This window comes from Babylonia areolata, chromosome 31, assembly GCF_041734735.1.
Source record: "Babylonia areolata isolate BAREFJ2019XMU chromosome 31, ASM4173473v1, whole genome shotgun sequence".
Taxonomy (NCBI): Eukaryota; Metazoa; Mollusca; class Gastropoda; order Neogastropoda; family Buccinidae; genus Babylonia; species Babylonia areolata.
Genome location: NC_134906.1, coordinates 18,752,577 through 18,776,220, shown reverse-complemented (window position 1 = coordinate 18,776,220; position 23,644 = coordinate 18,752,577). Strand labels below are relative to the sequence as shown.

The 23,644-nt window shown below is 41.4% G+C and overlaps 1 protein-coding gene across 7 annotated transcripts in view; it reads left to right on the top strand.

Moving 5' to 3' along the window:
* Positions 1–23,644, top strand: part of LOC143276269 (uncharacterized) — a 143,041-nt gene that overhangs the window by 29,415 nt on the left and 89,982 nt on the right. For all 7 annotated transcript variants that reach the window (XM_076580762.1, XM_076580761.1, XM_076580766.1 and 4 more), the window contains exons 11-24: positions 204–357; positions 2,200–2,420; positions 3,938–4,114; positions 6,170–6,304; positions 7,381–7,515; positions 8,717–8,845; positions 11,828–11,905; positions 13,448–13,519; positions 14,425–14,586; positions 15,818–15,928; positions 17,006–17,153; positions 19,183–19,296; positions 20,961–21,163; positions 22,091–22,255. In XM_076580762.1, coding sequence (XP_076436877.1) covers positions 204–357; positions 2,200–2,420; positions 3,938–4,114; positions 6,170–6,304; positions 7,381–7,515; positions 8,717–8,845; positions 11,828–11,905; positions 13,448–13,519; positions 14,425–14,586; positions 15,818–15,928; positions 17,006–17,153; positions 19,183–19,296; positions 20,961–21,163; positions 22,091–22,255 — 2,004 coding nt within the window. The remainder of the gene's footprint in view (positions 1–203; positions 358–2,199; positions 2,421–3,937; positions 4,115–6,169; positions 6,305–7,380; positions 7,516–8,716; positions 8,846–11,827; positions 11,906–13,447; positions 13,520–14,424; positions 14,587–15,817; positions 15,929–17,005; positions 17,154–19,182; positions 19,297–20,960; positions 21,164–22,090; positions 22,256–23,644) is intronic.

The window sequence follows — 23,644 nt, the reverse complement described above, 5'->3', positions numbered from 1 at the left end:
GCACACGCAGAAGGGACACACAAACTGGAGAGGAATGAAATAGAGATGCCAATCAGGATGTGAAAAGAGTAGTTTTAAGAGAAGATTTGAAGGATGACAGAGAAACCGAACTGCGGAGGGAAAGAGGGAGCTTATTCCAAGAGGACGGGGCCTGGAAAGAGAATGACATAACTGAATTATCTTTCTTTTCCCCATTCCAACAGCATCAGAAGCAGAAAGAACTGTCAAGCTGCGAACAGCAGATCAACGAAGATCACTTGGCGTACGGACAGATGCAGCATGACCTGGAAACCACCTTGCAGTCTATCGCCAAGGAAACCAATGAAATCAAGCGTCTTGAAGAGCAGCTGACCGGAGGTTTGTGCGCCGTTTTTGTTGTTTCTTTGTCTTTGAATGTTGTGCATTTTTAGTACTACATTTTCCGTTGTTTTGTTGCTTCTTTACTCAGCTTTAATCATCTTCAGCATCATCAGCTGTGTTACTGGTAATGGGAATAGCAGTGGCTATTGTAGTAGTAGTAGCAGAAATAACATATATTAGTAGTGGTAGCAGCGGTTGTAGTGCTGCTGTGGGTATTGCTATTAATGTCTTTTTTAAACATAAAATTGAAAAAAAACTTGTCAACAAAATCTGATTCAAACAAAATAGTGTTACTATTGTCCTTGTTGTTACTGCTTTTTAGAATTATTGTTTTTTTAATAGATGAAATCAAAAAGAAAGTGTACAGGAATTTTAAATCTGAGCTAAATTAAAATAGTACTGCTATTAAGTCTGAACTAAACAAAATTGTACTGCTATTAACTCACTCTGGACAAATAGTTTTCTCCTTTGCTTATCCCTGCAGTCAACCCATTGTTTGGATTAGGAAAAAAATCACAAAAAATACAAAACACAAAGTAACTGAATGAAACTCCCTTTACTTGACCCGCTCACGTCATGTGTACGCCCACCCCTCTCACTCTCTTCACAGCCCTCAGAAGCTGAGTCACTGTCAGTAACTTCTTGCTGGTAGCTTTCTTCAGATACTTGATTTGACGTCTTCATCATCCTTGTCGATGTCAGAGCTTCAGCTTGAAGCATTTCAATCACTTCAGCAGCAGTACAAAGCTGCTGTCGTGATCTAGTTTGCTCCAAAAATTTCCACTTGTATCGCCTGTGATGCCATTTTCAATATGTATGCAGATTAGTTTGTCATGTGGTGTACCAAGATCAGTGGCTGGCTAGCGAGTGTATAGTTACGGAACCTCACAAATAAACTTTCCATTTGGCCCTTGACACGCTTGCAATGCCCGGTGTAGCTGCGCTTTTTATGCTACCTCATAAGGAAAACATGGAAAAATTTTAATTGTGGAAACTGCTATAGCGTTCTGTTGTCCGAAACGCTACCTCACGTCAGGAACACTATAGCGCTCCATCGTCCGGAGTGAGTTAAGTCTGAGCTAAACAAAATAGTACTGCTATAAAGTCTGAGCTAAATGGAATAGTACTGCTATTACCTTTGCTATTTTTTATTTTTATCATTGTCACTATTTTTGTAGTAGATCAGTCATAACAAGTCTGAAATTTAAGCAAAAGTAAACAGTACTGCTGTTATTTTTTTGGTGTTAATGATTTTGATCATCGTCACAATATCTTTGATGACAGATCAAATTGAACAGAAAGAGTTGCTGAAATCCGAGCTAGACTAGATAGTACTGTTATTTATTTTTTGGTTTTATTGATTTTTATCATCACCACAATATCTTCGCTGACAGATCAAGAGTCACAGAAATCCAAGCTAGGCTAGATAGTACCACTAGTTTATTTTTGGTTTTATTGATTTTGATCATTATTACAATACCTTTGCTGACAGATCAGATTCAACAGTACGAGTCGCTGAAATCCGAGCTAGACTAGTATGGCTCTAAAAAAATTTTTTTTAATTTTATTGATTTTGATCATCATCACAATTGATTTTGTTTTGTTGACCGATCAAATTGAGCAGAATGAGTCCCTGAAATCTGTTAGACCACTATTATTTTTTTTGGTGTTATTGATTTTGATCTTCATCACAACATCTTTGCTGACAGATCAAATTGAGCAGAACAAGTTGCTGAAATCTGAGCTAGACTAGATAATACCGCTATTATGTTTTGGGGTTTTTTTTGTTTTTTTTGGTATTATTGATTTTGATCACCTTAACAATATCTTTGCTGACAGATCAAATTGAGCAGAACGAGTCGCTGAAATCTGAGCTGGACGACATCGTCAGCGGTCTCCAGGGTTACCTGGAGGGGGTGAAGGGTCAGAGCATGCAGCATCGGCAGGAGTTTCAGCTGCTCCTGGAGGAGAAGGTGGCTCTGGAGGAGAAGATCCGTCGTCTGGAGGCAGAGCTGGCCATCCTGGACTCGGAGGCTCAGAACGCCAAGGTGCTGCAGAAGGTGGGTGTGGGCCAGGTGGCGGTGTGGAGAGGGATGGCCTTGTGGTAACTCATCCACCCAGTCAGCGAGAGGGTCTGAGTTTAAGGGATCTAATCCCACACTTGCCAGAATTCCCCCCCTCCCCCTCCCCCTCCTCTAGACCAAGAGTGTTGGTCTGGATGCTAGCCATTTTGATGAGATGATTTGCTGAGGTCTCTTTTGTAGCATGCACTGAGTGCATGTAAAAAAAAACCCACGGCAACAAGAACGTTGTCTGTGCCTAATTTTACTTGTAAAATCCACTCTGATGTACATGTGTGTGCATGACATAAGCCCGACTGAATAACACAGAAAACGAATGATGTTGCGCCGAAAGGCAGCTATCAGTCAGTTCTGCCCAGGCAGGCAGCCTGTTGTGCAAATGACCCAGTGTTTGCTAAGTGCTTAGAGCTTGGTCTCTGACCATGGATATGTGCTGTGTAAATATGAATATCCATGTCAGTGTCAATCGGATTAAGTCAGAATTTAACACTTTGTATTTCATCACTGCATCTGCTGTGGACCAGCCCTACAACAGCTGACTGCACTGTCAAAACCATACACATAAAATGCACACAACATCTTCAGAAACACGCTTAATCCCTGTGAAAACACTGGCAAGCCAGTAGAGGCCGAAGACAACAAGCTGACAGAGCTGAATGAGAATGCAGCTTGCTGAGAAAGTGAAACTGAACGTGCCCACTCAGTACAGACACGGCCATGCTCAGTCCAAGGGAAGTAACTGGGTATTTAGGATAGAGCAGTACTCATGGTACAAAGTGTTAAACAGCATGAGGGTTTTTGATTGATTTGATTTTGAAGTTCTCTTCACCAGGATGAGGGTGAAAAAACCCAAAGAAATTAGACTGCATACTGCTGACGAGGTGTCTCTGCTAGTGGAAAGCAGCCATCTAATATGCATATTTTTCCCTGAATAAATCTTCATTTGCCATTAGGAAATTTCCAACCTTGAGATATTATGTTGCTTTTGGATTTATTTTGCTTGTTTTCCCAATGGTGACTTTGAATTGTGTTCTGAACCCTGAGTCAGGTAGATCTCAACACAGTATTCTTTTCTGCATTGATACCTGTCTCATGGCTTGTCATCTTTTTTTTGTGTATTTCATTTACACTTTACTACACTTTATTTCTCTTTTCTCATGTCTTTGTTTCATTTTCGGTTATTTCATTAATTTATTTTCCTTATCTCAGTCTATTTTCATGTGATTTTATTTCATTTTACTTTTATTTTATTTTTTCCCCCACTTACTTTAATGTGTTTCCTTTTGTTTTTGTCATTTTACTTTGTTTCTGTTTTATCACGGTTTGTTTTATCAATGCATTTGACTTTTTATGAAGGTCAGGTATTTGCTGCTGCCTTAAAAAAAAAGAAGTCTTATTTACAGCAGATGTGGTTTATCATATACAAATCTGTCCGCATGCCCTCACACCTCGAAACTGAAACTGAAACTGTCCTCTCGTCCCATCCATCCCCCCAGCAACTGGAAGAGGCGGAGCGCGAGCTGAGCAAGACGCACAACGCCAGCACCAGTCTGCAGGAGGACCTGCACAGATCGCGGCAAAAAGACATGGAGGTTCAGAGTCGCCTGGAGGAAGCGGAGGAAAAAGTGAAGCGTCTGAACAAGGCCCTGGCCGAGGCGGAGAAGAAAGGACAGGTGACGGCCATGGGTTTGGTTGTTGTTGGCATTCACACAGAACCACACGCACAGAGAGACAACATTCTGTTTGTCATTTTTTGGGGTTATCATTCACACAAAACCCACGCACAGAGAGACAACATTGTGTTTGTCATTTTTTGGGGTTATCATTCACACAGAACCACACGCACAGAGAGACAACATTCTGTTTATTTGTCATTTTTTGGGGTTATCATTCACACAAAACCACACGCACAGAGAGACAACATTCTGTTTATTTGTCATTTTTGGGGTTATCATTCACACAAAACCTCACGCACAGAGAGACAACATTCTGTTTATTTGTCATTTTTTGGGTTATCATTCACACAAAACCACATGCACAGAGAGACAACATTCTGTTTATTTGTCATTTTTGGGGTTATCATTCACACAAAACCACACGCACAGAGAGACAACATTCTGTTTATTTGTCATTTTTGGGGGTTATCATTCACACAAAACCACACGCACAGAGAGACAACATTCTGTTTATTTGTCATTTTTTGGGTTATCATTCACACAAAACCACATGCACAGAGAGACAACATTCTGTTTATTTGTCATTTTTGGGGTTATCATTCACACAAAACCACACGCACAGAGAGACAACATTCTGTTTATTTGTCATTTTTGGGGGTTATCATTCACACAAAACCACACGCACAGAGAGACAACATTCTGTTTATTTGTCATTTTTGGGGTTATCATTCACACAAAACCACACGCACAGAGAGACAACATTCTGTTTATTTGTCATTTTTTGGGGTTATCATTCACACAAAAACATGCATACTTCTTTTAGTTTTTCATGTTTTTATGTAGTTGTTTTTTTGTTTTTGTTTTTTTTAGATATCGTTCACACAAAACATACATGTTCTGTTTGTCTTTTGTTTTTGTGAATGTGTTATCATTCACACAAAGTATACACAGTTCTGTTTGCTTGTCATGTTTTTTTGTGTGTGTGTTTGTTATCATTCACACAACACATGCAGTTCTGTTTGTTTGTCATCTTTTTTTATTTGGTTTTGTTATAATTCACACAAAACACTCAGACACAGTTCTGTTTGAGTGTCATGTTTTTTTGTTGTTTTTTTTGTTGTTTTTTTCTTTTTGCTATCATTCACACAAAACATACACAATTTTGTTTGATTCTCATGGTTGTTTTTTTTTTGTGTTATTATTCACACAAAAGATACAGAGACACAGTTCTGTTTGATTGTCATGTTTGTTGTGGTTTTTTTTGTGTTTTTTTTACTATCTTTCACACAAAATGTTTAAGTTCTGTTTGTTTGTCATATTCTCTTTCATTTTGTTGTTGTTTTTTTTTTATCATGAACACAAGACATTCATAGTTCTGTTTCGCTTCATCAAATCTCTACATTCAACTTTATGTCTCTGAAGAAGGAGAAGGAACTATTCAAATAGTGCTAAAGAAAAGCCTAATCATTATCAATTTTTTTATTGTTGTTGTTGTTATCATTGTTATCATGATCATCATCGTCATCATTACTATCACCACCATCATCATTATCATTATTATTATTGTTGTTGTTGTTGTTATTGTTCTCAGGTTCATTACTGTTATTATTGTCATTATTGTTATTATGGTTGTTATTGGTTGATGCTGTTCTTTTTCTTCTTCATTTTCTTACTCTTGTTATATCATCAACATCATCATCATCATAATTATTTGTTATCATTGTTACTGTTGTTGTTTTTATTATTATTCTTGTTGTTATATTATTCTTTTTCTTCTTCATTTTCTTACTCTTGTTATATCATCATCATCATTATCATAATTATTTGTTATCATTGTTACTGTTGTTGTTGTTGTTATTCTTGTTGTTATGTTATCATTATTCATAGTAGTGAGTATCATCATTATCATTATATTATTATTATTATTGTTATCATCATTGTTAATATTATTCATTTTAATAGTAGTGGTAGTATCGTCATGATGATGATCATGATAATGGTCATGGTGGTCATTGTGCTGACGATGACCTCACTGTGACGACCCCTGGCCAGGCGGAGAGAGCAGCGATGGAGCGACAGCTGCAGACGGAGAGAGAGAGGCTGGAGAAGATGACGCAGCGCGTGCAGGACGCTAACAGACAGGACCTGGAAGCCAAGAAAATCCTCGCTCAGCTCGAGGCTGCAAAGGTGGGTGTGGGCGGGGTGATGGGGTGGGGGAAGGAGTGGGGTGTGTGCGTGGGGGTGAGAGAGAGAGAGAATGTGTGTGGGGGGAGGTGTGGGGGTGGAGGTATGTTTGTGTGTGTGTGTGTGTGTGTGCATGCGTGCGTGTGTATGTGTGTGTGTGTATGTGTGTGTGTGTGTGTGTGAGAGAGAGTGCGTCTGTGTGGTGGAAAAGTGTGTGTGTGGGGCGGGAGTTGTGGGTGTGTATGTGAGAGAGAGTGTGGGTGGGGGGGTGTGGTGGAGAGAGAAAGAGAGAGAGTGTGTGTGTCGGTGGGTGTGAGTATGTGAAAGAGAGGGAGAGAGAGAGAGAGAGTGTGGTTGGGGGGGGGGGGAGAGAAAGAGAGTGTATGTGGGTGGGTGTGGGTATGTCAGAGAGAGATAGAGTGTGTAGGGGTGTGGGGGGAGAGAAAGGGAGAGCAAGTGTGGGTGGGTGGGATGGTGTGGGTATGTGAGAGAGAGAGAGAGTGTGCATGTGGAGGAGGGGAGGGGGAGAGAAAGAGAGAGAAAGTGTGTGTGGGTGGGTGTGCATATGTTAGAGAGAGAGAGAGTGTGTGTGTGACAGGGGAGGTTGTTGGGGGGGGGGGGGGAGTGTGTTGAAGGGGTGTGTGAGAGAGGGCGAGAGAGAGAGAGAGAGTGTGTGTGTATGAGATAGAGAGAGAGAGGGAGAGAGAGACAGAGAGAAAATGTGTGTGTTGTGTTTGTATATGTGTATGTGAATGTGTGTGTATGTGAGTGTGTGTGTGTGTGTGTGTGCATACGCGAATATGTGTGTGTGTGTGTATGCGAGTGTGGGTGTGTTTGTGAGAGAGAGAGAGAGAGTGTGTGTGTGTGTGTGTGTGTGTGTGTGTGCACACGCATGATTCAACCACAACAAGACTCTGAAGAACACAAGGCATCTCAGTTTTCTTCTTCTCACTCGTTTTAAGGCAGCCTGGTCAAAAACCAAAAACGGAGAAATAGGTATCCTCTTGTCGCTTGAAAAAGCAACAAACTACTGTCCACCCATCTCCTTTTCCACGTGTCCCTGGGTGTGTGTGCTGCAGGCGCTGAACACGTCACTGAGGGACCAGATGGAGGATCTACAGCAGAGGCACCAGCAGGACGATGACAGCGGCTTCAAGCCCAGCGAACTCAAAAAGCGTCTGCGCAAGTTCACCCACGACTTCAAAACCAACAAGGTCTGTGCAAAGAAAAACGTGTGTATGGTGATAAGATGAACTAAAAAGTAATAAGATTTAAAGAATTCTCAGAACTTTCTGCCCCCCTCCCCCTTCAACTTCTTGTGTTTTTTGTGTGTGTGTTTCTTTTTCTTTCTCTTCTTTTCCTTTCTTTTTCTTTTCTTTTTCTTTTCTTTTCTCTTCTTTCACTTTCTTATTTTCTTTTATCTTTCTTTTTTTCTCTCTCTTTCTTTTTTCATCTACAATTAGCAGTATATGTCTTGGGACATTAGATGAAAGTCGTCCTTCCTTTCTTTGCTTTTTCTTTTCTGTCTTTCTGTCTTCCTTTCTTTCTTCTCTCTCTTCTGGCTCTTCCCTTCTTTCATTTTTACTCCAGTCAGAAAAAAAAAAAGAAAAAGAAAAGGGCAAAGCTGCACAGTAGCAATGCTATGTCCATGGGGGAGAGCAGTTTGAATTTCACACAGAGAAATATGTTGTGACAAAGAGTAATACAATACAATAGGATATGATACGATATGATACAATATGACACTACACAATACGATACAATATAATACAATAAAATATAATGCAATGCAATACGATACAATACAATACAATACGATATGATACGAGATGACACTACACAATACGATACAATGAAATACAATAAAATATAATGCAGTGCAATATGATACAATACAATACGATACAATGCAGTGCAATACAATACAATACAATGCAACACAATGCAGTGCAATGCAATGCAATACAATATAGTGCAATACAACAATCTATTTCATCTCAGTGGCACCAACCAACACTCCCACTGTTCAAGTCCCAGCTAAAAACTCATCTGTTTTGCAGCATGTTTTTTGTGATTTTTTTCCCTCCAGCTGTTTTCTGCTCATAGTTGTGTGTGTGTGTGGTTGAGTGTGGTCAGTCATGTTCTGGTGTGGCTGCCTATGGATGGGCAGTTGTCAGTGCATGGGGTTTAACTTTTCTTACAGAAATGCAGTGTACAAAAATGGCGTTCATTACTGCTGTTGTTATTATTGTCATCACCACCACCATCATCAATATTATCATTATAATTATTGTTATCTTTAGTATGTATTATTGTTATTATTATTATTATTAGTAGTAGTAGTAGTAGTAGTATTAAATGCTGCTTAATTGTTATCTTTATTATTATTATTATTATTATTATTAAATGCTGCAGAGTCCGGCAGACCCCATGAACAAGGATGACTTTGTTGGAGCCTCCTTCAAGGAGATCTATCAGACTGCCCAGGATAAGCTGAACAAAAGCCTTCGTGAAGTCGAGGAAGCCAAGAAGGTGAAAAGCAAGGTGGGTATCTTGGCAATGTTAACATTTTTACCTGTCCACTCTTCATGTTGAAGTCAGAAATAAAATCTACCCAAATGGGTATACCTGTTTCTGATGAATGTGTCCACCATCTCTGGTTCAACATTCTTATATTCTAATTAACATTTTCACCCGTCAGCAGTACAAAACATACGTGAAAAACTCCAAAACGGGTAAGAATGTTAATTATATATATGTAAGTTTGTCGACTATAGTAGAGAATTTTAAAATGAACTTGTCCACATTAGAAAGGTGTCTAAAAATGGAGTGCTGCTTTTGGAGGTATTGAGTTGTGCACTTCGAAACTGTAAACGGAATGAAGTGTGGTGTCTTCATGCGAGGCTGAAAATGAAAGTGCACGACGACACAAGGGTTTGTGATTGTACTTACTGATACATGAATCCACATGTTTTGCACAGAGCCCCACACACACTTTGACGGAATGAAATTGTCAGTGTACACGCACCAAACCATGAAATGAAGTCAGTTGTCAGTGCCTACACACACAATCCTGGAATGAAGTTGTCAACCCTACACACATTATCACGGAATGAACTTGTGAGTGTACACTGGCACGCACAACATCATAAGTCATGGAATGAAGTCAGCCTGAGCCCTGGCAACTATACGGACACACAAACACGGAATGAAGCTGTCACTGTACACTGCCAGACACATGTTAAAGGAATGTTGTGATTGTACATGCACGACCTGTCCTGTCTGCCGAAGTGGATGTGCACGAAGGGGACGTAGGCAAGAGGTCACTGTGCACAATCTTGTACTTGAAGTGAAGACGGAATGAACTGCACCGTGCTTCGCGGGAGGGTGAAAACCAGAGTGGAGGACTAGACAATGGGTTCAGAACGTAACATGAACAACTGTGTGCGTACGGAAAGAATGGCCATCTGTGCAGCTAAATATTTTATGTCTCATCCTCATTTCTCCGCGGAAAGCCAGTAGCACACTGACATGCAACACAGGACACAGCACACACGTATGTGACGCGTGCTGTCGAGGAAAGAAGCTGTCTAACACACATCACGGGCAATTACGGTATGAAGTTCTCAACACACACACACACACACACACACACACCGGCACACACACACACACACACACACACATACACACACACACACACCGGCACACACACACACACACACACACACCGGCACACACACACACACACACGTGAAATTGCTGACTTGAACATTCACAGCCGGCGCAAGCATCACTGATGAGAAAGGGACGTACAGGTGTCCAATTAAGTTCAGCACGGACACTGACTCGGCCGTTAAAATGCACTTTCCTATTTCGGTATGTGACTTTTCTGCACAGCACGTTGTTAAGGAAGGTCCCACCAGTCCCGCTCATTTTTAATGTGAAGTCCTCTGTGCAACGTATTTGAGCACTGCAATACAGGGAATGGTGTGCGGTTTCTACGTGTACCCGGTCAGTGCTGTCGGAACCGATACAGCAAGGACGTACAACGAAACAGGCCGAAAAGAACGGACCCACCACAGGAGACTGCCGTCATCCTCTTTTTCCGTCGCACACACATGAGTGTTTCATGCAAGCTGTTTTATTATTTTCAGGCATGTTCATGTTCGGATCAGAACCTATTGTCTTGTCCCCCACTCTGTTTTCATCCTCTCGCGAAGCATGGTACAGTTCATTCCGTCTTCACTTTAAATAACCTGGCGATTGCGTACACTGACCGCTTTTTATCGAACTGCCTTATACGTCCCGTTTGTGCATGTCCGCTCCTGGAAATGTGACAGCGACAAGCTTCCCGAATTCTTTACGAATTTTTCTATTTCAAGCCTATTGCTTGATGCATGGAATGCCCCACAAACTCAGACATACCAGCCTTTAGAATCGAGACAAGTTTCATTATGAGTACTGACACAAACTTGTGTTTTTTTACACATTCCCGTCTCAATCGTTTTCATGTATGTTTTGTACCACAGACGGGTAAATTCGAAATTACCCGTCGGTCCGATTTTTTCTTTCACTTTGTGTATCCCCCATTCTTTCTAAGCCCCTTGCTAGGTGCATGGAATGCCCCAAAAAGCATCCCTTTTTAGACACCTTTATAATGTGGACAAGTTCATTTTAAAATCCTCTACTATAGTCGACAAACTTACATATATATAATTAACATTTTTACCCGTTTTGGAGTTTTTCACGTATGTTTTGTACTCCCGACGGGTAAAAATGTTAATTAGAATGTAAGAATGTCGAACCAGAGATGGTGGACAAGTTTGTCAGAAACAGGTATACCCATTTGGGTAGATTTTATTTCTGACTTCAACATCGAAGAATGGGCGGGTAAAAATGTTAATGGGGAGCACAGGAACAGGAGTCATAATGGTTGCCGGAAAAAGAGGGCGCTAGCCAGCAGGACAAAGGGGAGGTTACCTACTTCTGGGAGGTTATCAGCCGTAGTTTCGTTTTCTCCGCATAGGCGGATAGTAGTTTGCACAGGACAGGAATGTCAGACCCCTGCCATAAGTATGTTATTTAAACGTAATTTTAGATAGAAAATTTCCTATATAGCCGGTATCTTAGGATGTATGTATGTTTGTGTGTGTGTGTGTGTGTGTGTGTGTGTGTGTGTGTGTGTGAGCATTATGTGTTGTAGTGTATGTTGTGGTGTATGAATTTTGGTTTGTGCTTTGTGTTGTATGTTGTGTGTATTATTATTGTTATTGTTTCTGTTGTTTTTGCTGTTGTTATCATTGTTGTTATAATTATTATTGTTATTGTTGGTGTTGCTTTTGCTGTTAATATTGTTAATAATAATAATAATGATGATACTGTTGTTGTTGTTTCTGCTTCTACTACTACTTCTACTGTTATTAGTATTATTGCCTTCAGTGTAACTGATGATATTTTCAGTGTTGTTAATATTTTTTGTCATCAACAACATGATGATGATCATTATTATGATTGTTTTTACAGGCTGAAGCAGAAGCCCAGACACTGAAGGAAAAGTTGAAGCAGGCTGAGACACAGCTGAAGAATCTTGACAACAAAAAGGTAGTGTGTGGGGGAGAGGGGTGCAGGGGAGGGGGGGGAGGTCCGTGAGTGTGAGTGTGTGTGTAAGTACAAGCTCACTCTGCTTATACACTGGTTACTACATATGCTGATGTCCATGGCTGATACAAGGGAAAAGTAAAAAAAAAAACCCACATCCCAAACAAACAAAACTTTGGATAGGCTTCATACAGTTAATAACAGTATTTCCATCCTAACGCCAGCTGTTCTAAAAACCGTCTTGGCCGAGAGAGTGGGGATGAAACTTGGGCAAGACACTCTCCACTATGATAAAATTCTAGCCCAGATAGTCAGGGGACAGTACTTGCCACCTCTGCTGTTCTGATGGTCATAGTGGGACATGATTGACTGTCGTACAGAAGGATAGAAGTAGTTGGTGTGTTCTGTTAGGAACTGCAGTGAGGGCATTAGAGGGAAATTGTCTCCAGTGCCTTGCAGCTGCTCCAGATTGACAACACACCTGAGACGTGTTTGCTCGTGGCAGCACACCTGAGACGTGTTTGCTCGTGGCAACACACCTGAGATGTGTTTCCAATTTGCGAGCACATTTGTGGCTAGAGAGCGAATGGCGGGGTTAAGGAGTACATGCGCAAAGAAACGAATGTGAGGCAGGAAGTAGGTTTCATTCTTGCATAGCGGCAAAGTTGCTGTGAGGGCTGCCTAGTCCTGACTCGCGAGAGCCTGGCTACTCTTGTCTTGAGATGGAAAAAAACAAAGCATCATCCTAGCGTGTCTTGCGAGAATCTTACCTGACTAGCGCGCAAGAAATATGTCCCCAGCCCTGCCTGTTGGCATTCCTTGCACAGCTGTAACAGCATGTGTGCTTCAGACTTTGGGCTCTGGTGCCACATGTGTGTGTGTCCACCCATGATTGGTACTGATGATGGCCAGTGCATTGTAATTCATGGTTCCCAAGACACAACCATGATGATACATAGATAGTTTTGATGCAGTTAGGAACAGTTCGCATGTGTTATTGTGCAGTTAGAAGCAATTTGTATATGTTGATGTGGAGTTAGTAACAATATGTGTGTGTCAGTGTGCAGTTATTAATAATATTTATGTGTTGATGTGCAGTTAGTAACAATATGCGTGTGTCAGTGTGCAGTTTTTAATAATAGTATGCATGTTAAGTATGCATGTTAATGTGCAGTTATTGATATGTATGTGCTTGTAAGCAGTTAGTAATAGTATGTATGTGTTTATGTGCAGTTAGTACCAATATGTTTGTGTTAAAGTGCAGTTAGTAATGATATGTATGTGTTGATATGCAGTTAGGAGTAATATGTATGTAATGATGTGCAATTAGTAATAGTATGTATGTGTTGTAAGTGTTTATGTTCTGTTGATAATACGCATGCAGTATTGTGCAGATGACAACAATGTGTATGTGTAAATATCCATTCTAAGTCTGACATATGGATAGATTTTCACGCAGTTAGCACCAAAATGTGTGCATGTTGTGTTAATGCGTCAGTCTGGTTCTCAGCTAACGCTGGTTGCTGTGTGTTGTGTGGCCCACAGACCGATGAGGAGAAGAAGAGGCTTCAGGATGAGGTGCAGCGACTACAGGCCTCACTCAAACAACTGAAAGAGGTACCTCCTGGCTGCAGTGCTCAGTGGGAGGGGTGGGGGTGGGGGGGGATAGGGTTGATATCTTCAGATCCCACACTGGGCAGTATTTTCTCCCCTTCAACTAGACTGAGAGGTGGTCTGGATGCTGGTCATTCAGTTGAGACAATACATTGAGGTCCCACGTGTAGCGTGCACTTAGGGCACACAGAAGAACCCACTGCAGCAAAAAGGATGGCCACTATGTCCGTAAAACCAATACACGTGCAGGCAGAAAAGAGAAAAGGGTGAAGCTGCACTTCAGCGACGCACTCTCCCTGTGGAGAGCAGCCATCAGTTTCTCACAGAGAAATCTGTTGTGACAAAGAGTGATAATACAATGCAATGTAATGCAATACAGTAAAATACAATACAATACCTACCCAGAAATACAAAGGTCTGTGTGTAGATAGAAATATCAGGACAGTGATGTTTCCTGTGGATGTGCGGGTGCTGATGCTGGTACTGGTACTGTGGCTGGTGAGCCTGGGTGTGATTATATAGGAAAGATTCTTCAATGACAACTTGTGATTTTTCTTCACAATATTATATACTATACATTATGAAGTAATCAATGTCTTTCTTCTTTTTCTGTGTGTAGGTTTAAAACAAACATGTTGTTATGTTTGTATATGCTTTTTTTCAGTTGTTAACGATGATTTAAATTATATATCTAAAAAGAAAGTACAGTGGTTAGGTAAAAGTCAGTTGACAGGAGGTAACTCATGTTGACTGTTTTTCATTTCTATTTGTGTGTGTGTGTTTATTTTGCTTTTCTATTGTACAAGTTTCAGAAATTATCTTCTGTGGATTGACTTATTTTTACACTGATCATGTACACTTTAGGAATTTTTCTGCAGTAAATCAACTTACTTTGCACTGGTTTTCAGGGGGGAGTACCAGTGCGCATCGTGTATGCCCCTTCTGATGGCAGTGTTGACAGAGCATCGTCCCTGGATTCTGATGAGAAACTGCTGTATGACGAACTTCAGCGTGAGCTGATGGAGTTGAAGAGACACATGCGTCAGCAGAACCAGGACGCTTCCAGAAAAGTGCGTGGGTCATGAGTAACAATGATAGTGATGGTGATACTGCTTCTGCTACTTCTGCTACTACTACTGCTACCACTACTACTGTTGTTACTCCTACTAGAATAGAATAGAATAGAATATGTCTTTATTACCAAGTGTACCGGGATCACAAAGTAAATTGGGGGGGATAGTACATGAAAGGTACAAACATGTATCTGAAATCATACACAAACTTCATTACAGTTTTTAGACACAAATGCATATCCATAGGTGCTTGTGCATGAGCATGCTCACTCGCACACATTTGCACACACACACACACACATGTGCAGAGCACATCAAGGCATGTGCTGACTACTTCTATTGATCTCTTCTTTCCCATGTATTATTCTGGCTTTTGTTGCATATTTGCCATGCAGTTTTTGGACTTTGAGGACTGTAAACTAAGAATATACAGAACCTATACTTTTCTGAAAACAAAATGAGTGTACTGTTAATTTCTGATTGTTTTAACTATAAATGTGAAACAAATTTCACATAATTTCAGCAAATATGTTATATGTTGTTAAGAGAAGAAGCAGTTGAGATAACAAAGAAAATAAACGAAAAAAAAAATGATGTATTTTTATACTTAATGTACATTTATAGTTCTGAATTATAAGCATAATTTTTGTTATTTTGCTCTTATTCTTTCTAGCATTCACTCAGTTTTTTTGGCAAGTGCAATAGAAAAGTTGTCAGCAAACTGTTTCTTTTAGTCTGGTATTTTTCAAGAGAAATAGAAATATTACACAGGCACACACTCACGTATGCACACACACACACACTTCAGCTGCCTATATAAGATTCCAAACTGTTCCAAGAAAGAGTTCAGAAGCACTGGTATCTCTGCTTGTCTCGACTCCAGCCTGTTTGGCTCACGTTGTGTGCGTGTCGCTTGGTCTTTATTTGTTTCCGTTTCACTCACTGCTGTCTGGAATGAGCTGCCTCTCAGTCTTCAGCACCACCAACACTCTGCCTCTTCAAATCACAGCTAAAACTCATCTGTTCTGTCAGGCGTTTTTCATGTTTTTTTGCCCTCCACTATTAATTTAAGCTGTTTTGTACCCATGGGTGAGTGCGTGCATTGTTACAATGTGGTTAGTTATTTTTGTGCATGGTTGCGTGTGAATGGGCCATTGCCAGCGCATTGAGTCTGGATTAACTTTGAGAAATTCTTTCCCTATCGTTATTGATTATCACTACCATGCAGGTGATGGAGGCGGAAACAGAAGCGGCTCAGTGGCAGGAGGAGCTGAAGGCTCAGCAGAAACAGTTTGAGGAGGAGATGGAGAAACACCGACAGGAGGCTGACTTGCTGCGGGTTAGTGACAGCGCTTTTTTTTTGTTTTTCATTTTGTGTATTTAGAATTTTTGTTTAGTTTATTTCTGTTTCCTTTTTTTCTTTTTTTTTTTTTTTTGCAAACACCAGAATTCCAGTTTGTTGGAGGTGTGTGAGATGTTTGGTTTTTTGTTCTGGTGTTGTTTTATTTTATTTTATTTTATTTTATTTTATTTTATTTTTGTCTTATTTAATTTCTTTTCATTTCATTTTATTTTATTCTATTCTGTTTTATTTTAATTTATTTCATTCATTCCTTTCCTTTTCATTTGATTTTCTTTCTTTCTTTCCTTCGTTCTTTCATTTCATTTTTTCTTTCTTTGCAGACAAGAGGCTGATTTGTGTGCTGTGTGCTCTGTGCAATTTAATGTGTGTATGTGTGTGTGTGTGTTCGTGTATTTGTGTGTGTGTGTGTGTGTGTGTTCGTGTATTTGTGTGTGTGTGTGTGCGTGTGTGTGTGTGTGTGTGTGTGTGTGTGTGTTCGTGTATTTGTGTGTGTGTGTGTGCGTGTGTGTGTGTGTGTGTGTGTGTGTGAGTGGGTTCTGGGAGTGCCTGTTTTCATTCTTTTGGTGAGTGTTTTTTTCTCTGAAAGTGAATACAGACAAATGAGTATACTGTATGTGTGTGTATTGTATAGATGTGTGTGTGTGTGTGTGTTTGTGTGTGTGTGTGTGTGTGTGTGAGCGTGTGCATGCACATTTGTATGTGCAAGTATACATGTGAACATTCATGTGCAGGGCTTCTCATGTGTCTGTTTAATGTCTTTTCACAAAAATGATATCACATGAGCATGTGATGGTGGTGCATAGGGATGTATGGTGACGAGTTGAGGGGGGTGGGGGGGTCACTCTTTGTTTTTTTTAAATTTTTTTGTATTGAAAGTAACATTAGACAAATGAGTATGTGTATGTATTGTGTGGTGTGTGTATGTATGTGTATGTGTGTGTGTGTGTGTGTTGAATCGTGCATGCATGCATGTGCATGCAATTGTGTGTGGATGTGTTCATATATGTGCATACAAACAGACCTACACACCTGTTGATGCACACCTGTGTACAGGAGAAGCAGGAGGCGCGTATCCAGGTGATCGCACAGGACCTGGACCAGGCACAGTACACGGCGGACGCCTTGCAGCAGGCGCTGCACGACCGGGAGGCAGCACTGCAGGGCGAACTGAGTGCTGCTGACATGTCCAACCAGATGATCTGTCAGTGATGCTCTTTGGCTGTGAAAGTTTCAGTTTTAGTCTCTCAAGGAGGCATCACACCATTTGGACAAATCCATGTACGCTACACCACATCCACTGGGCAAATTCCTGATCAGCAGCATGACCCAAAGCGCTCAGTCACACCTTAGACCTTAATTGCATGTATATGTTTGCGTACTTGTCAGAGTGGATTTCTTCTACAAAATTCTGCCAGAGGGTTGCCTTGGGTTTGTTCTGAGTGCACCAAGTGCTTGCTGGACACAGAACCTCGTTTATCATCTCATCCATTTGACTAGACGCTCACTTTGGTTCTACAGTCAGACTTGGGAGAAAGGGCAAGACCGAGATTTGAATACAGACCCTCACAGAACCTGTGCTGGCAGATAAGCACCTTTAAGCATTTGCCACCTTCTTCCTGTGACAGACATGTCTGACTGGTCCAGCCAGGTGATCAGTGAGTGTTGAAATGGCCATTTTGTGGTTGGCTTGTCTGTGGAGTGATGGCCTAGAGGTAACGCGTCCACCTAGGAAGCGAGAGAATCTGAGCGCGCTGGTTCGAATCATGTCTCAGCTGCCAGTATTTTCTCCCCCTCCACTAGACCTTGAGCAGTGGTCTGGACGCTAGTCATTTGGATGAGACAATAAACCGAGGTCCCGTGTGCAGCATGCACTTACCGCACGTGAAAGAACCCACGGCAATGAAAGGGTTGTTCCTGGCAAAATTCTGTAGAAAAATCCATTTCGATAGGAAAAAACAAACAAACTGCATGCAGGAAAAAAAAAGGGTGGCGCTGTAGAGTAGTGGTGCGCTCTCCCTAGGGAGAGCAGCCTGAATTTCACACAGAGAAATCTATTGTGATAAAAAGAAATACAAATAAATACAAATGAATAAATACAAACAAACATCTGAAAGCTGTTTTTTGTACACCTTCTGTTTACTGCCAGTATAAACTGTGATTCGTTCCTGGCCCCTGTCAACTCTGTGACAGGAAATGTGGGAGTCTGAAACTAATGCTTTTTCAGTTCTTGTTGGAAGACTTTTTGAATTTATGATCTGACTGAAATTTTGTAATGTGATTGAACATTACTTTTCTTTGATTTCGGCTTTTTGGTGTTATTCCAATGAAAGTTTTTAACACCAGTCTCTTTCTGACCAGTGTTTCTCTTTTCAGTTCTGTGTGGTTGGCCTGACTATCAGCAGTGTTTCTTCTTCTTCAGTTCGTGGGCTGCGACTCCCACGTTCACTCATGAACACAAGTGGGTTTTTATGTGTATGACTGTTTTTACCCCCACCATGTAAGCAGTCACAGTCTGTTTTCAAGGAGATGTATGCCCAGTTTGTTCTTGTTTCCATAACCCACGGAACACTGACATGGATTACAGGATCTTTAGTGTGGGTGTTCAATCTTCTGCATGCATGTACACATGAAGGGGGTTCTGGGACGATCAGGTCTGCACATCTGATGACCTGGGAGATTGGAAATATCTCCACTCTTGACCCACCAGGGGCTGTGATGGGGATTCGAACCCTGGACCCTCAGATTGAAAGTACAATGCTTTAACCACACGGCTGTTGCGCCTATAGTAAGCAATGTTGATTTGGTTAGATGGGCACAATAGCCGAGTGGTTAAAGCGTTGGACTTTCAATCTGAGAGTCTGAGGTTCGAATCTCGGTAACGGCACATGGTGGTAAAGGGTGGAGATTTTTCAGATCTCCCAGGTCAACATATGTGCAGCCTTGCTTAGTGCCTGAACCCCCTTCGTGTGTGAATGCAAACAGATCAGACGCATGTTAAAGATCCTGTAATCCATGTCAGCATTAGGTGGGTAATGGAAACAAGAACATACCCAACATGCACACCCCTGGAAACAGAGTATGGCTGCCTACATGGCGGTGTAAAAATGGTCATACATGTGAAAGCCCACTCGTGTACATACGAGTGAACGTAGGAGTTGCAGCCCACTAATGAAGAAGAAGTGGAAGATTTTATCGATTAAAATGTTGTTGTTGTGTGTTGTTGTGCACAGCCTCCCAGGAGGAAGAGCTGTCGCGTCTCTACGAGATCCTGGAGGCCCAGAGGGGGGAGATAGAGAACCTCAACCAGATGCTGGACTACCTGGCCCAACAGGGGCCTGACGGAGGTACTGCCATATGGCTTTACTGTCTTATTTCTTGGCTTTGTTTTTTTTTGTGTGTGTGCTGCTGTCCCATCACTGGCTGCGTTATCTCCTTGTCGTATCATACTTTGTCATCTCTGATGCGGATGTGTACAGCCTTTCATGGCTTTTAATAATATTAATAATAATGGACATTCGTTGAGCGCTTTCCTCCCCTAAAAGAGAGCTCAAAAAGCTTTACAATAAACATCACACACACACACATGCGTGCGCAATAACTCACAAAAGAAAGAAGAAGAAAAATAATGATTTAGTGTACAATGATATAAAACAGATTGAGAGACTACGAGTATTACATAATTACACACACAGACACACACACACACACACACACACACACACACACACACACACACACACACACACACACACACACACAATGAAAGAGAGAGAGTTTGCATGGCTTATAACTGAAAAGGTAAGGAAGGTCTGTGGACAGGCGTTTTCAAACAGATGTGTTTTCCGAGCAGTTTTGAAAGATTGAAATGAAGGAGAGTGGTGAGTGGCTGAATGAACATGGCTGTAACTCGTGATTCACTGTTCATTTGGTTTGTTTGCTTGTTTCTTTTCTTTTCTTCCAAAGGAAAGTTGGTAGATGTGCACTCTGTATTGATTGGATTGGATATGGGGAGGGAACTGTGTGCTTTGATAAATGTTGACAGAATTTCATCAGAATAAGAGCATGATGTGATGTGTGTGTGCGTGTGTGCGTGTTGTGTGTGTGTGTGTGTGTGTGAATGGAACACTATTTTAAGATATCACCTGAAAATACTGGGAAGACATTTGAATGTTTTGAATAACTGACTGCCCAGTCAGAGAGGAAAAAACCTTGGAATCCCACACAATGAAAGAATATGATAGAACTGGAGAACCTGGTGATGAGTATCATAACATTTTTAACTTTTTTGTTGTTGTTGTTGTTGAGAAATGCCAGAATAGATTTATGGCAACATTTTTCTGCAGACATTTAAACGTTTTAAAATGTTCTTACATTGCTTAATATTGCACACATTACCCCCCAAAATATTCAATTTGATGATCACACATAACTAAACATGCAGTCTTATGCATACAGTGCACACATTACAAAAAAAAATCAGTTTGACAATCACACAAAACTAAGATGTGCATTCATATGCATACAATGCACACATTACCCCCTTACCCCCCCCCCACCCCACTGCTCCCCCCCCAAAATCAGTTTGATAATCACACATAACGAACAGAAGCATTCAAATGCGTACAAGGCACACATGACTGAAACACATGCTCCTTGACTGCTGGGATCTGCATGACGTTAGACACAGACATTACAAGGCACATTCTCTGGAGATTTTGTTTCATGATGTCCCTCCATGGAGTTCTTGAAAGAAGTGAACATTTTTAATCAGATTTGAATGTTTTGAAATCTGGAATGATTTTAATCTTTTTCGGTGAAAAGCTTGACTTATGAGTAGTTTTCTTATTGTACCTTTGACTTGATACAGATGTGATAGCTTTGAGGTCGCCTTTGTGGTTAGCGGGGCTGTAGGCACCATGATTTGATTTGAAGGCACATATTACCAAAAACAAATGATTCAGTTTGATAATCACACATAACTAAGACATGCGTCCGTATATATACACAGTGGGTCCGGGCTTCGACGACGAGCTGTGGCGCATCCGTCAAGAGGTGAATCGGCTGAAGGAGACGCTGGCCATGCAGTCGGCCTACGTGCAGGGCATGCCCAATTCCCAGAGCTTCGCCACCCAGGCCGGCCTCCCCCCTCCCTTCCTCGCCTCCGTCGGCGTCGGGGGAGGGGGTGTGGGAGTGGGTGATGGTGGTGTGGGGGTGAGTATGCGATACTTTTGTTTCCTCTTCGTTCATGGGCTTCATCTCCCACGTTCACTCGTATGTACATGAGTGGGCTTTTACGTGTATGACCATTTTTACCCTGCCATGTAGGCAGCCATACTCCATTTTCGGGGGTGTGCATGCTGGTTATGCTCTTTGTTTCCATAACCCACTGAACACTGACATGGATTTCAGGATCTTTAACGTGCATATTTGATCTTCTGCTTGCGTATACACAGAAAGGGGGTTCAAGCACGCGCAGGTCTGCACATAATTATGTTGACCTGGGAGACTGGAAAAATCTCCACCCTCTGCCCACCAGGCGCCGTTGCCGAGATTCGAACTCTAGACCCTCAGCTTGAAAGTCCAACGCTTAAACCACTCGGCTGTTGTGCCTGTCACATGTGATACAAGATACATGAAGAGGAGGAGGCTTTGGTGTGGGTGACGGTGGTGTGGGGGTGTGTAGGAGATAGAAGATTCAAGAACACTTTGTCATCTCTGAGAGAGATATATTGTTGACATGTTTGCTGACAAGAAAGGCAAAATATGCATTACTTCCACGGAGTAACACAAAGTGCTTCTACGGGGATGGGGGTTGTGGGGGTGGGGGATATTCTTGGAAGAGTGTGTTGTGTGGGTCAGGATTTTCAAGGGTGGGGTGGTGGTGGAGGAGTGTGTGGCAGGGTAGGGGGTGTGGAGGGGGTCTGTGTGTTGTGTGTGTTTGTGTGCATGTGTGTGTGTGTTTGTGTGTTGTGGTGGTGATTGTGTGTGACTCTGTGTGTGTGTGTGTGTTGTGGTGATTGTGTGTACATGTGTGGTATGTATGTGTTAAGCGAACCTGTCAACACTTCTAAACACTGAAACGTACCTGTCAAGCAACCCTGCACTCTCTCCTCTTTCCCTCTCTCTGTCTGTCACCAGGGCGCACGCAGACCCATGAGCTCGGCGGGTGTGGGAGGTAGTGGGCTCGGATCCTCCGGCTTTACCACAGGCTTACCACTCAGCCACCCCCTCTCCTCCACCCAGCAACAGCGGCAGGTGACGGGCGACGGTCTGCCCAACGCCTCCATGTCTCGTTCTGGACAGGTGAGCCAAAGTGGTTTGCGTAGAAAAAAGAAATAGAGCAGATGCGAGCAGGGCAGTGGTTGCATGTGAATGACCTGAGCAGTGCTGTGAATAACCACTGAGGCCAGGAGAACAAATGAACATCAGACAGTAAAGAGGCTTTACTCTCTCCATTCACAAGGTACACAACTTCCAGTCAATGCAGCATATACTTCCCATTTAACTAGCACTTACAGCAGTGCTGTGTTTACTCAGGGTTAATTTGTTGACCCCTGCACCTGAGCATTGCTCAGTCGTCAAAATTTGTCTCCTTAAAACGGTTTTCACGATCCTACATATGCATAAGCCCCAAGGGAAGGGAAGTAACTTGTGCAATATTTCCAGATGTGTCCACAGGTAATTTGGAAGAAAAACAGTATATTTTCTGCTTTTTTGTTTGACGACATCGATATGGCATGCACACCTGCTGAAGCTGTATACCTCTCAGGGCTGAATGGGGTAAAAATTTGTCTTGGAATTCATTGATTCTTGTAGACCTAAGAAAATTCTCAACTCTAAGCAAGCTCAAAGCCACTAAGATGGCTTATGCAGCCTATCCCAGGTCTTTATGACCTTGATTATAAGGTTTATTTGGAGGGATAGCACATGATTTTGATCATAAGGGTTATTTGGAAGGATTGTACATAAAGATGACATACAAAAATAGGAATAACAATACCATCAGTTGTTATTAATAGTAGTTATTGGGATAGTTCATCCTTTTTAAGAGTTTTGTATCATGTCAGAATTGTTTACCAGAAAGAAATTGATAAGAGAACTTTTTCTTTTCGTGATAAAACGTTTATGATATGGTGCGACTTCCACTAACAACCCATGTCTATGATAACATCTTCTGCACAATGACAAAAAATGCCATGACTGATAATTTCTCCCATATGCTAATACTATTTTATCCTCTGTATCATGACTACCTCAATACTCCAGTTTGCAACTGACCATTCAGTAATCTATAACAACGTTTTTTTTGGTTTTTTTATGAGGGAGGGTTATAATTGGTCAAACAGTTGTGACACCATTACTCTAATTGACGATTTTAGCACTGTACTTTACATTCCTGTTTCGCTGGATTGCAGTGTCTTTGCAAGGTTGTTTTCAAAAAGGTCTACAGTCATTCTGTTTTTGTAGAGAGTTTGGTATTGAGTCACATGTGTTTGTTCAAAAGTGGATGAGAAGAGAAATGTGAGGTGAAAAAAGAAATAGAAAAAAAAAAGATGCTGTTAGTTTCTAGTAATGAGATTTTGGGGATAGTTCATGACAGGTTTTCATGTAACACATTTCCACATGCTGAATAATGAAAAAAAAAAGAAGTCAGACATTTGATGATTAATCATTGATGTCAGGAAATTCTCT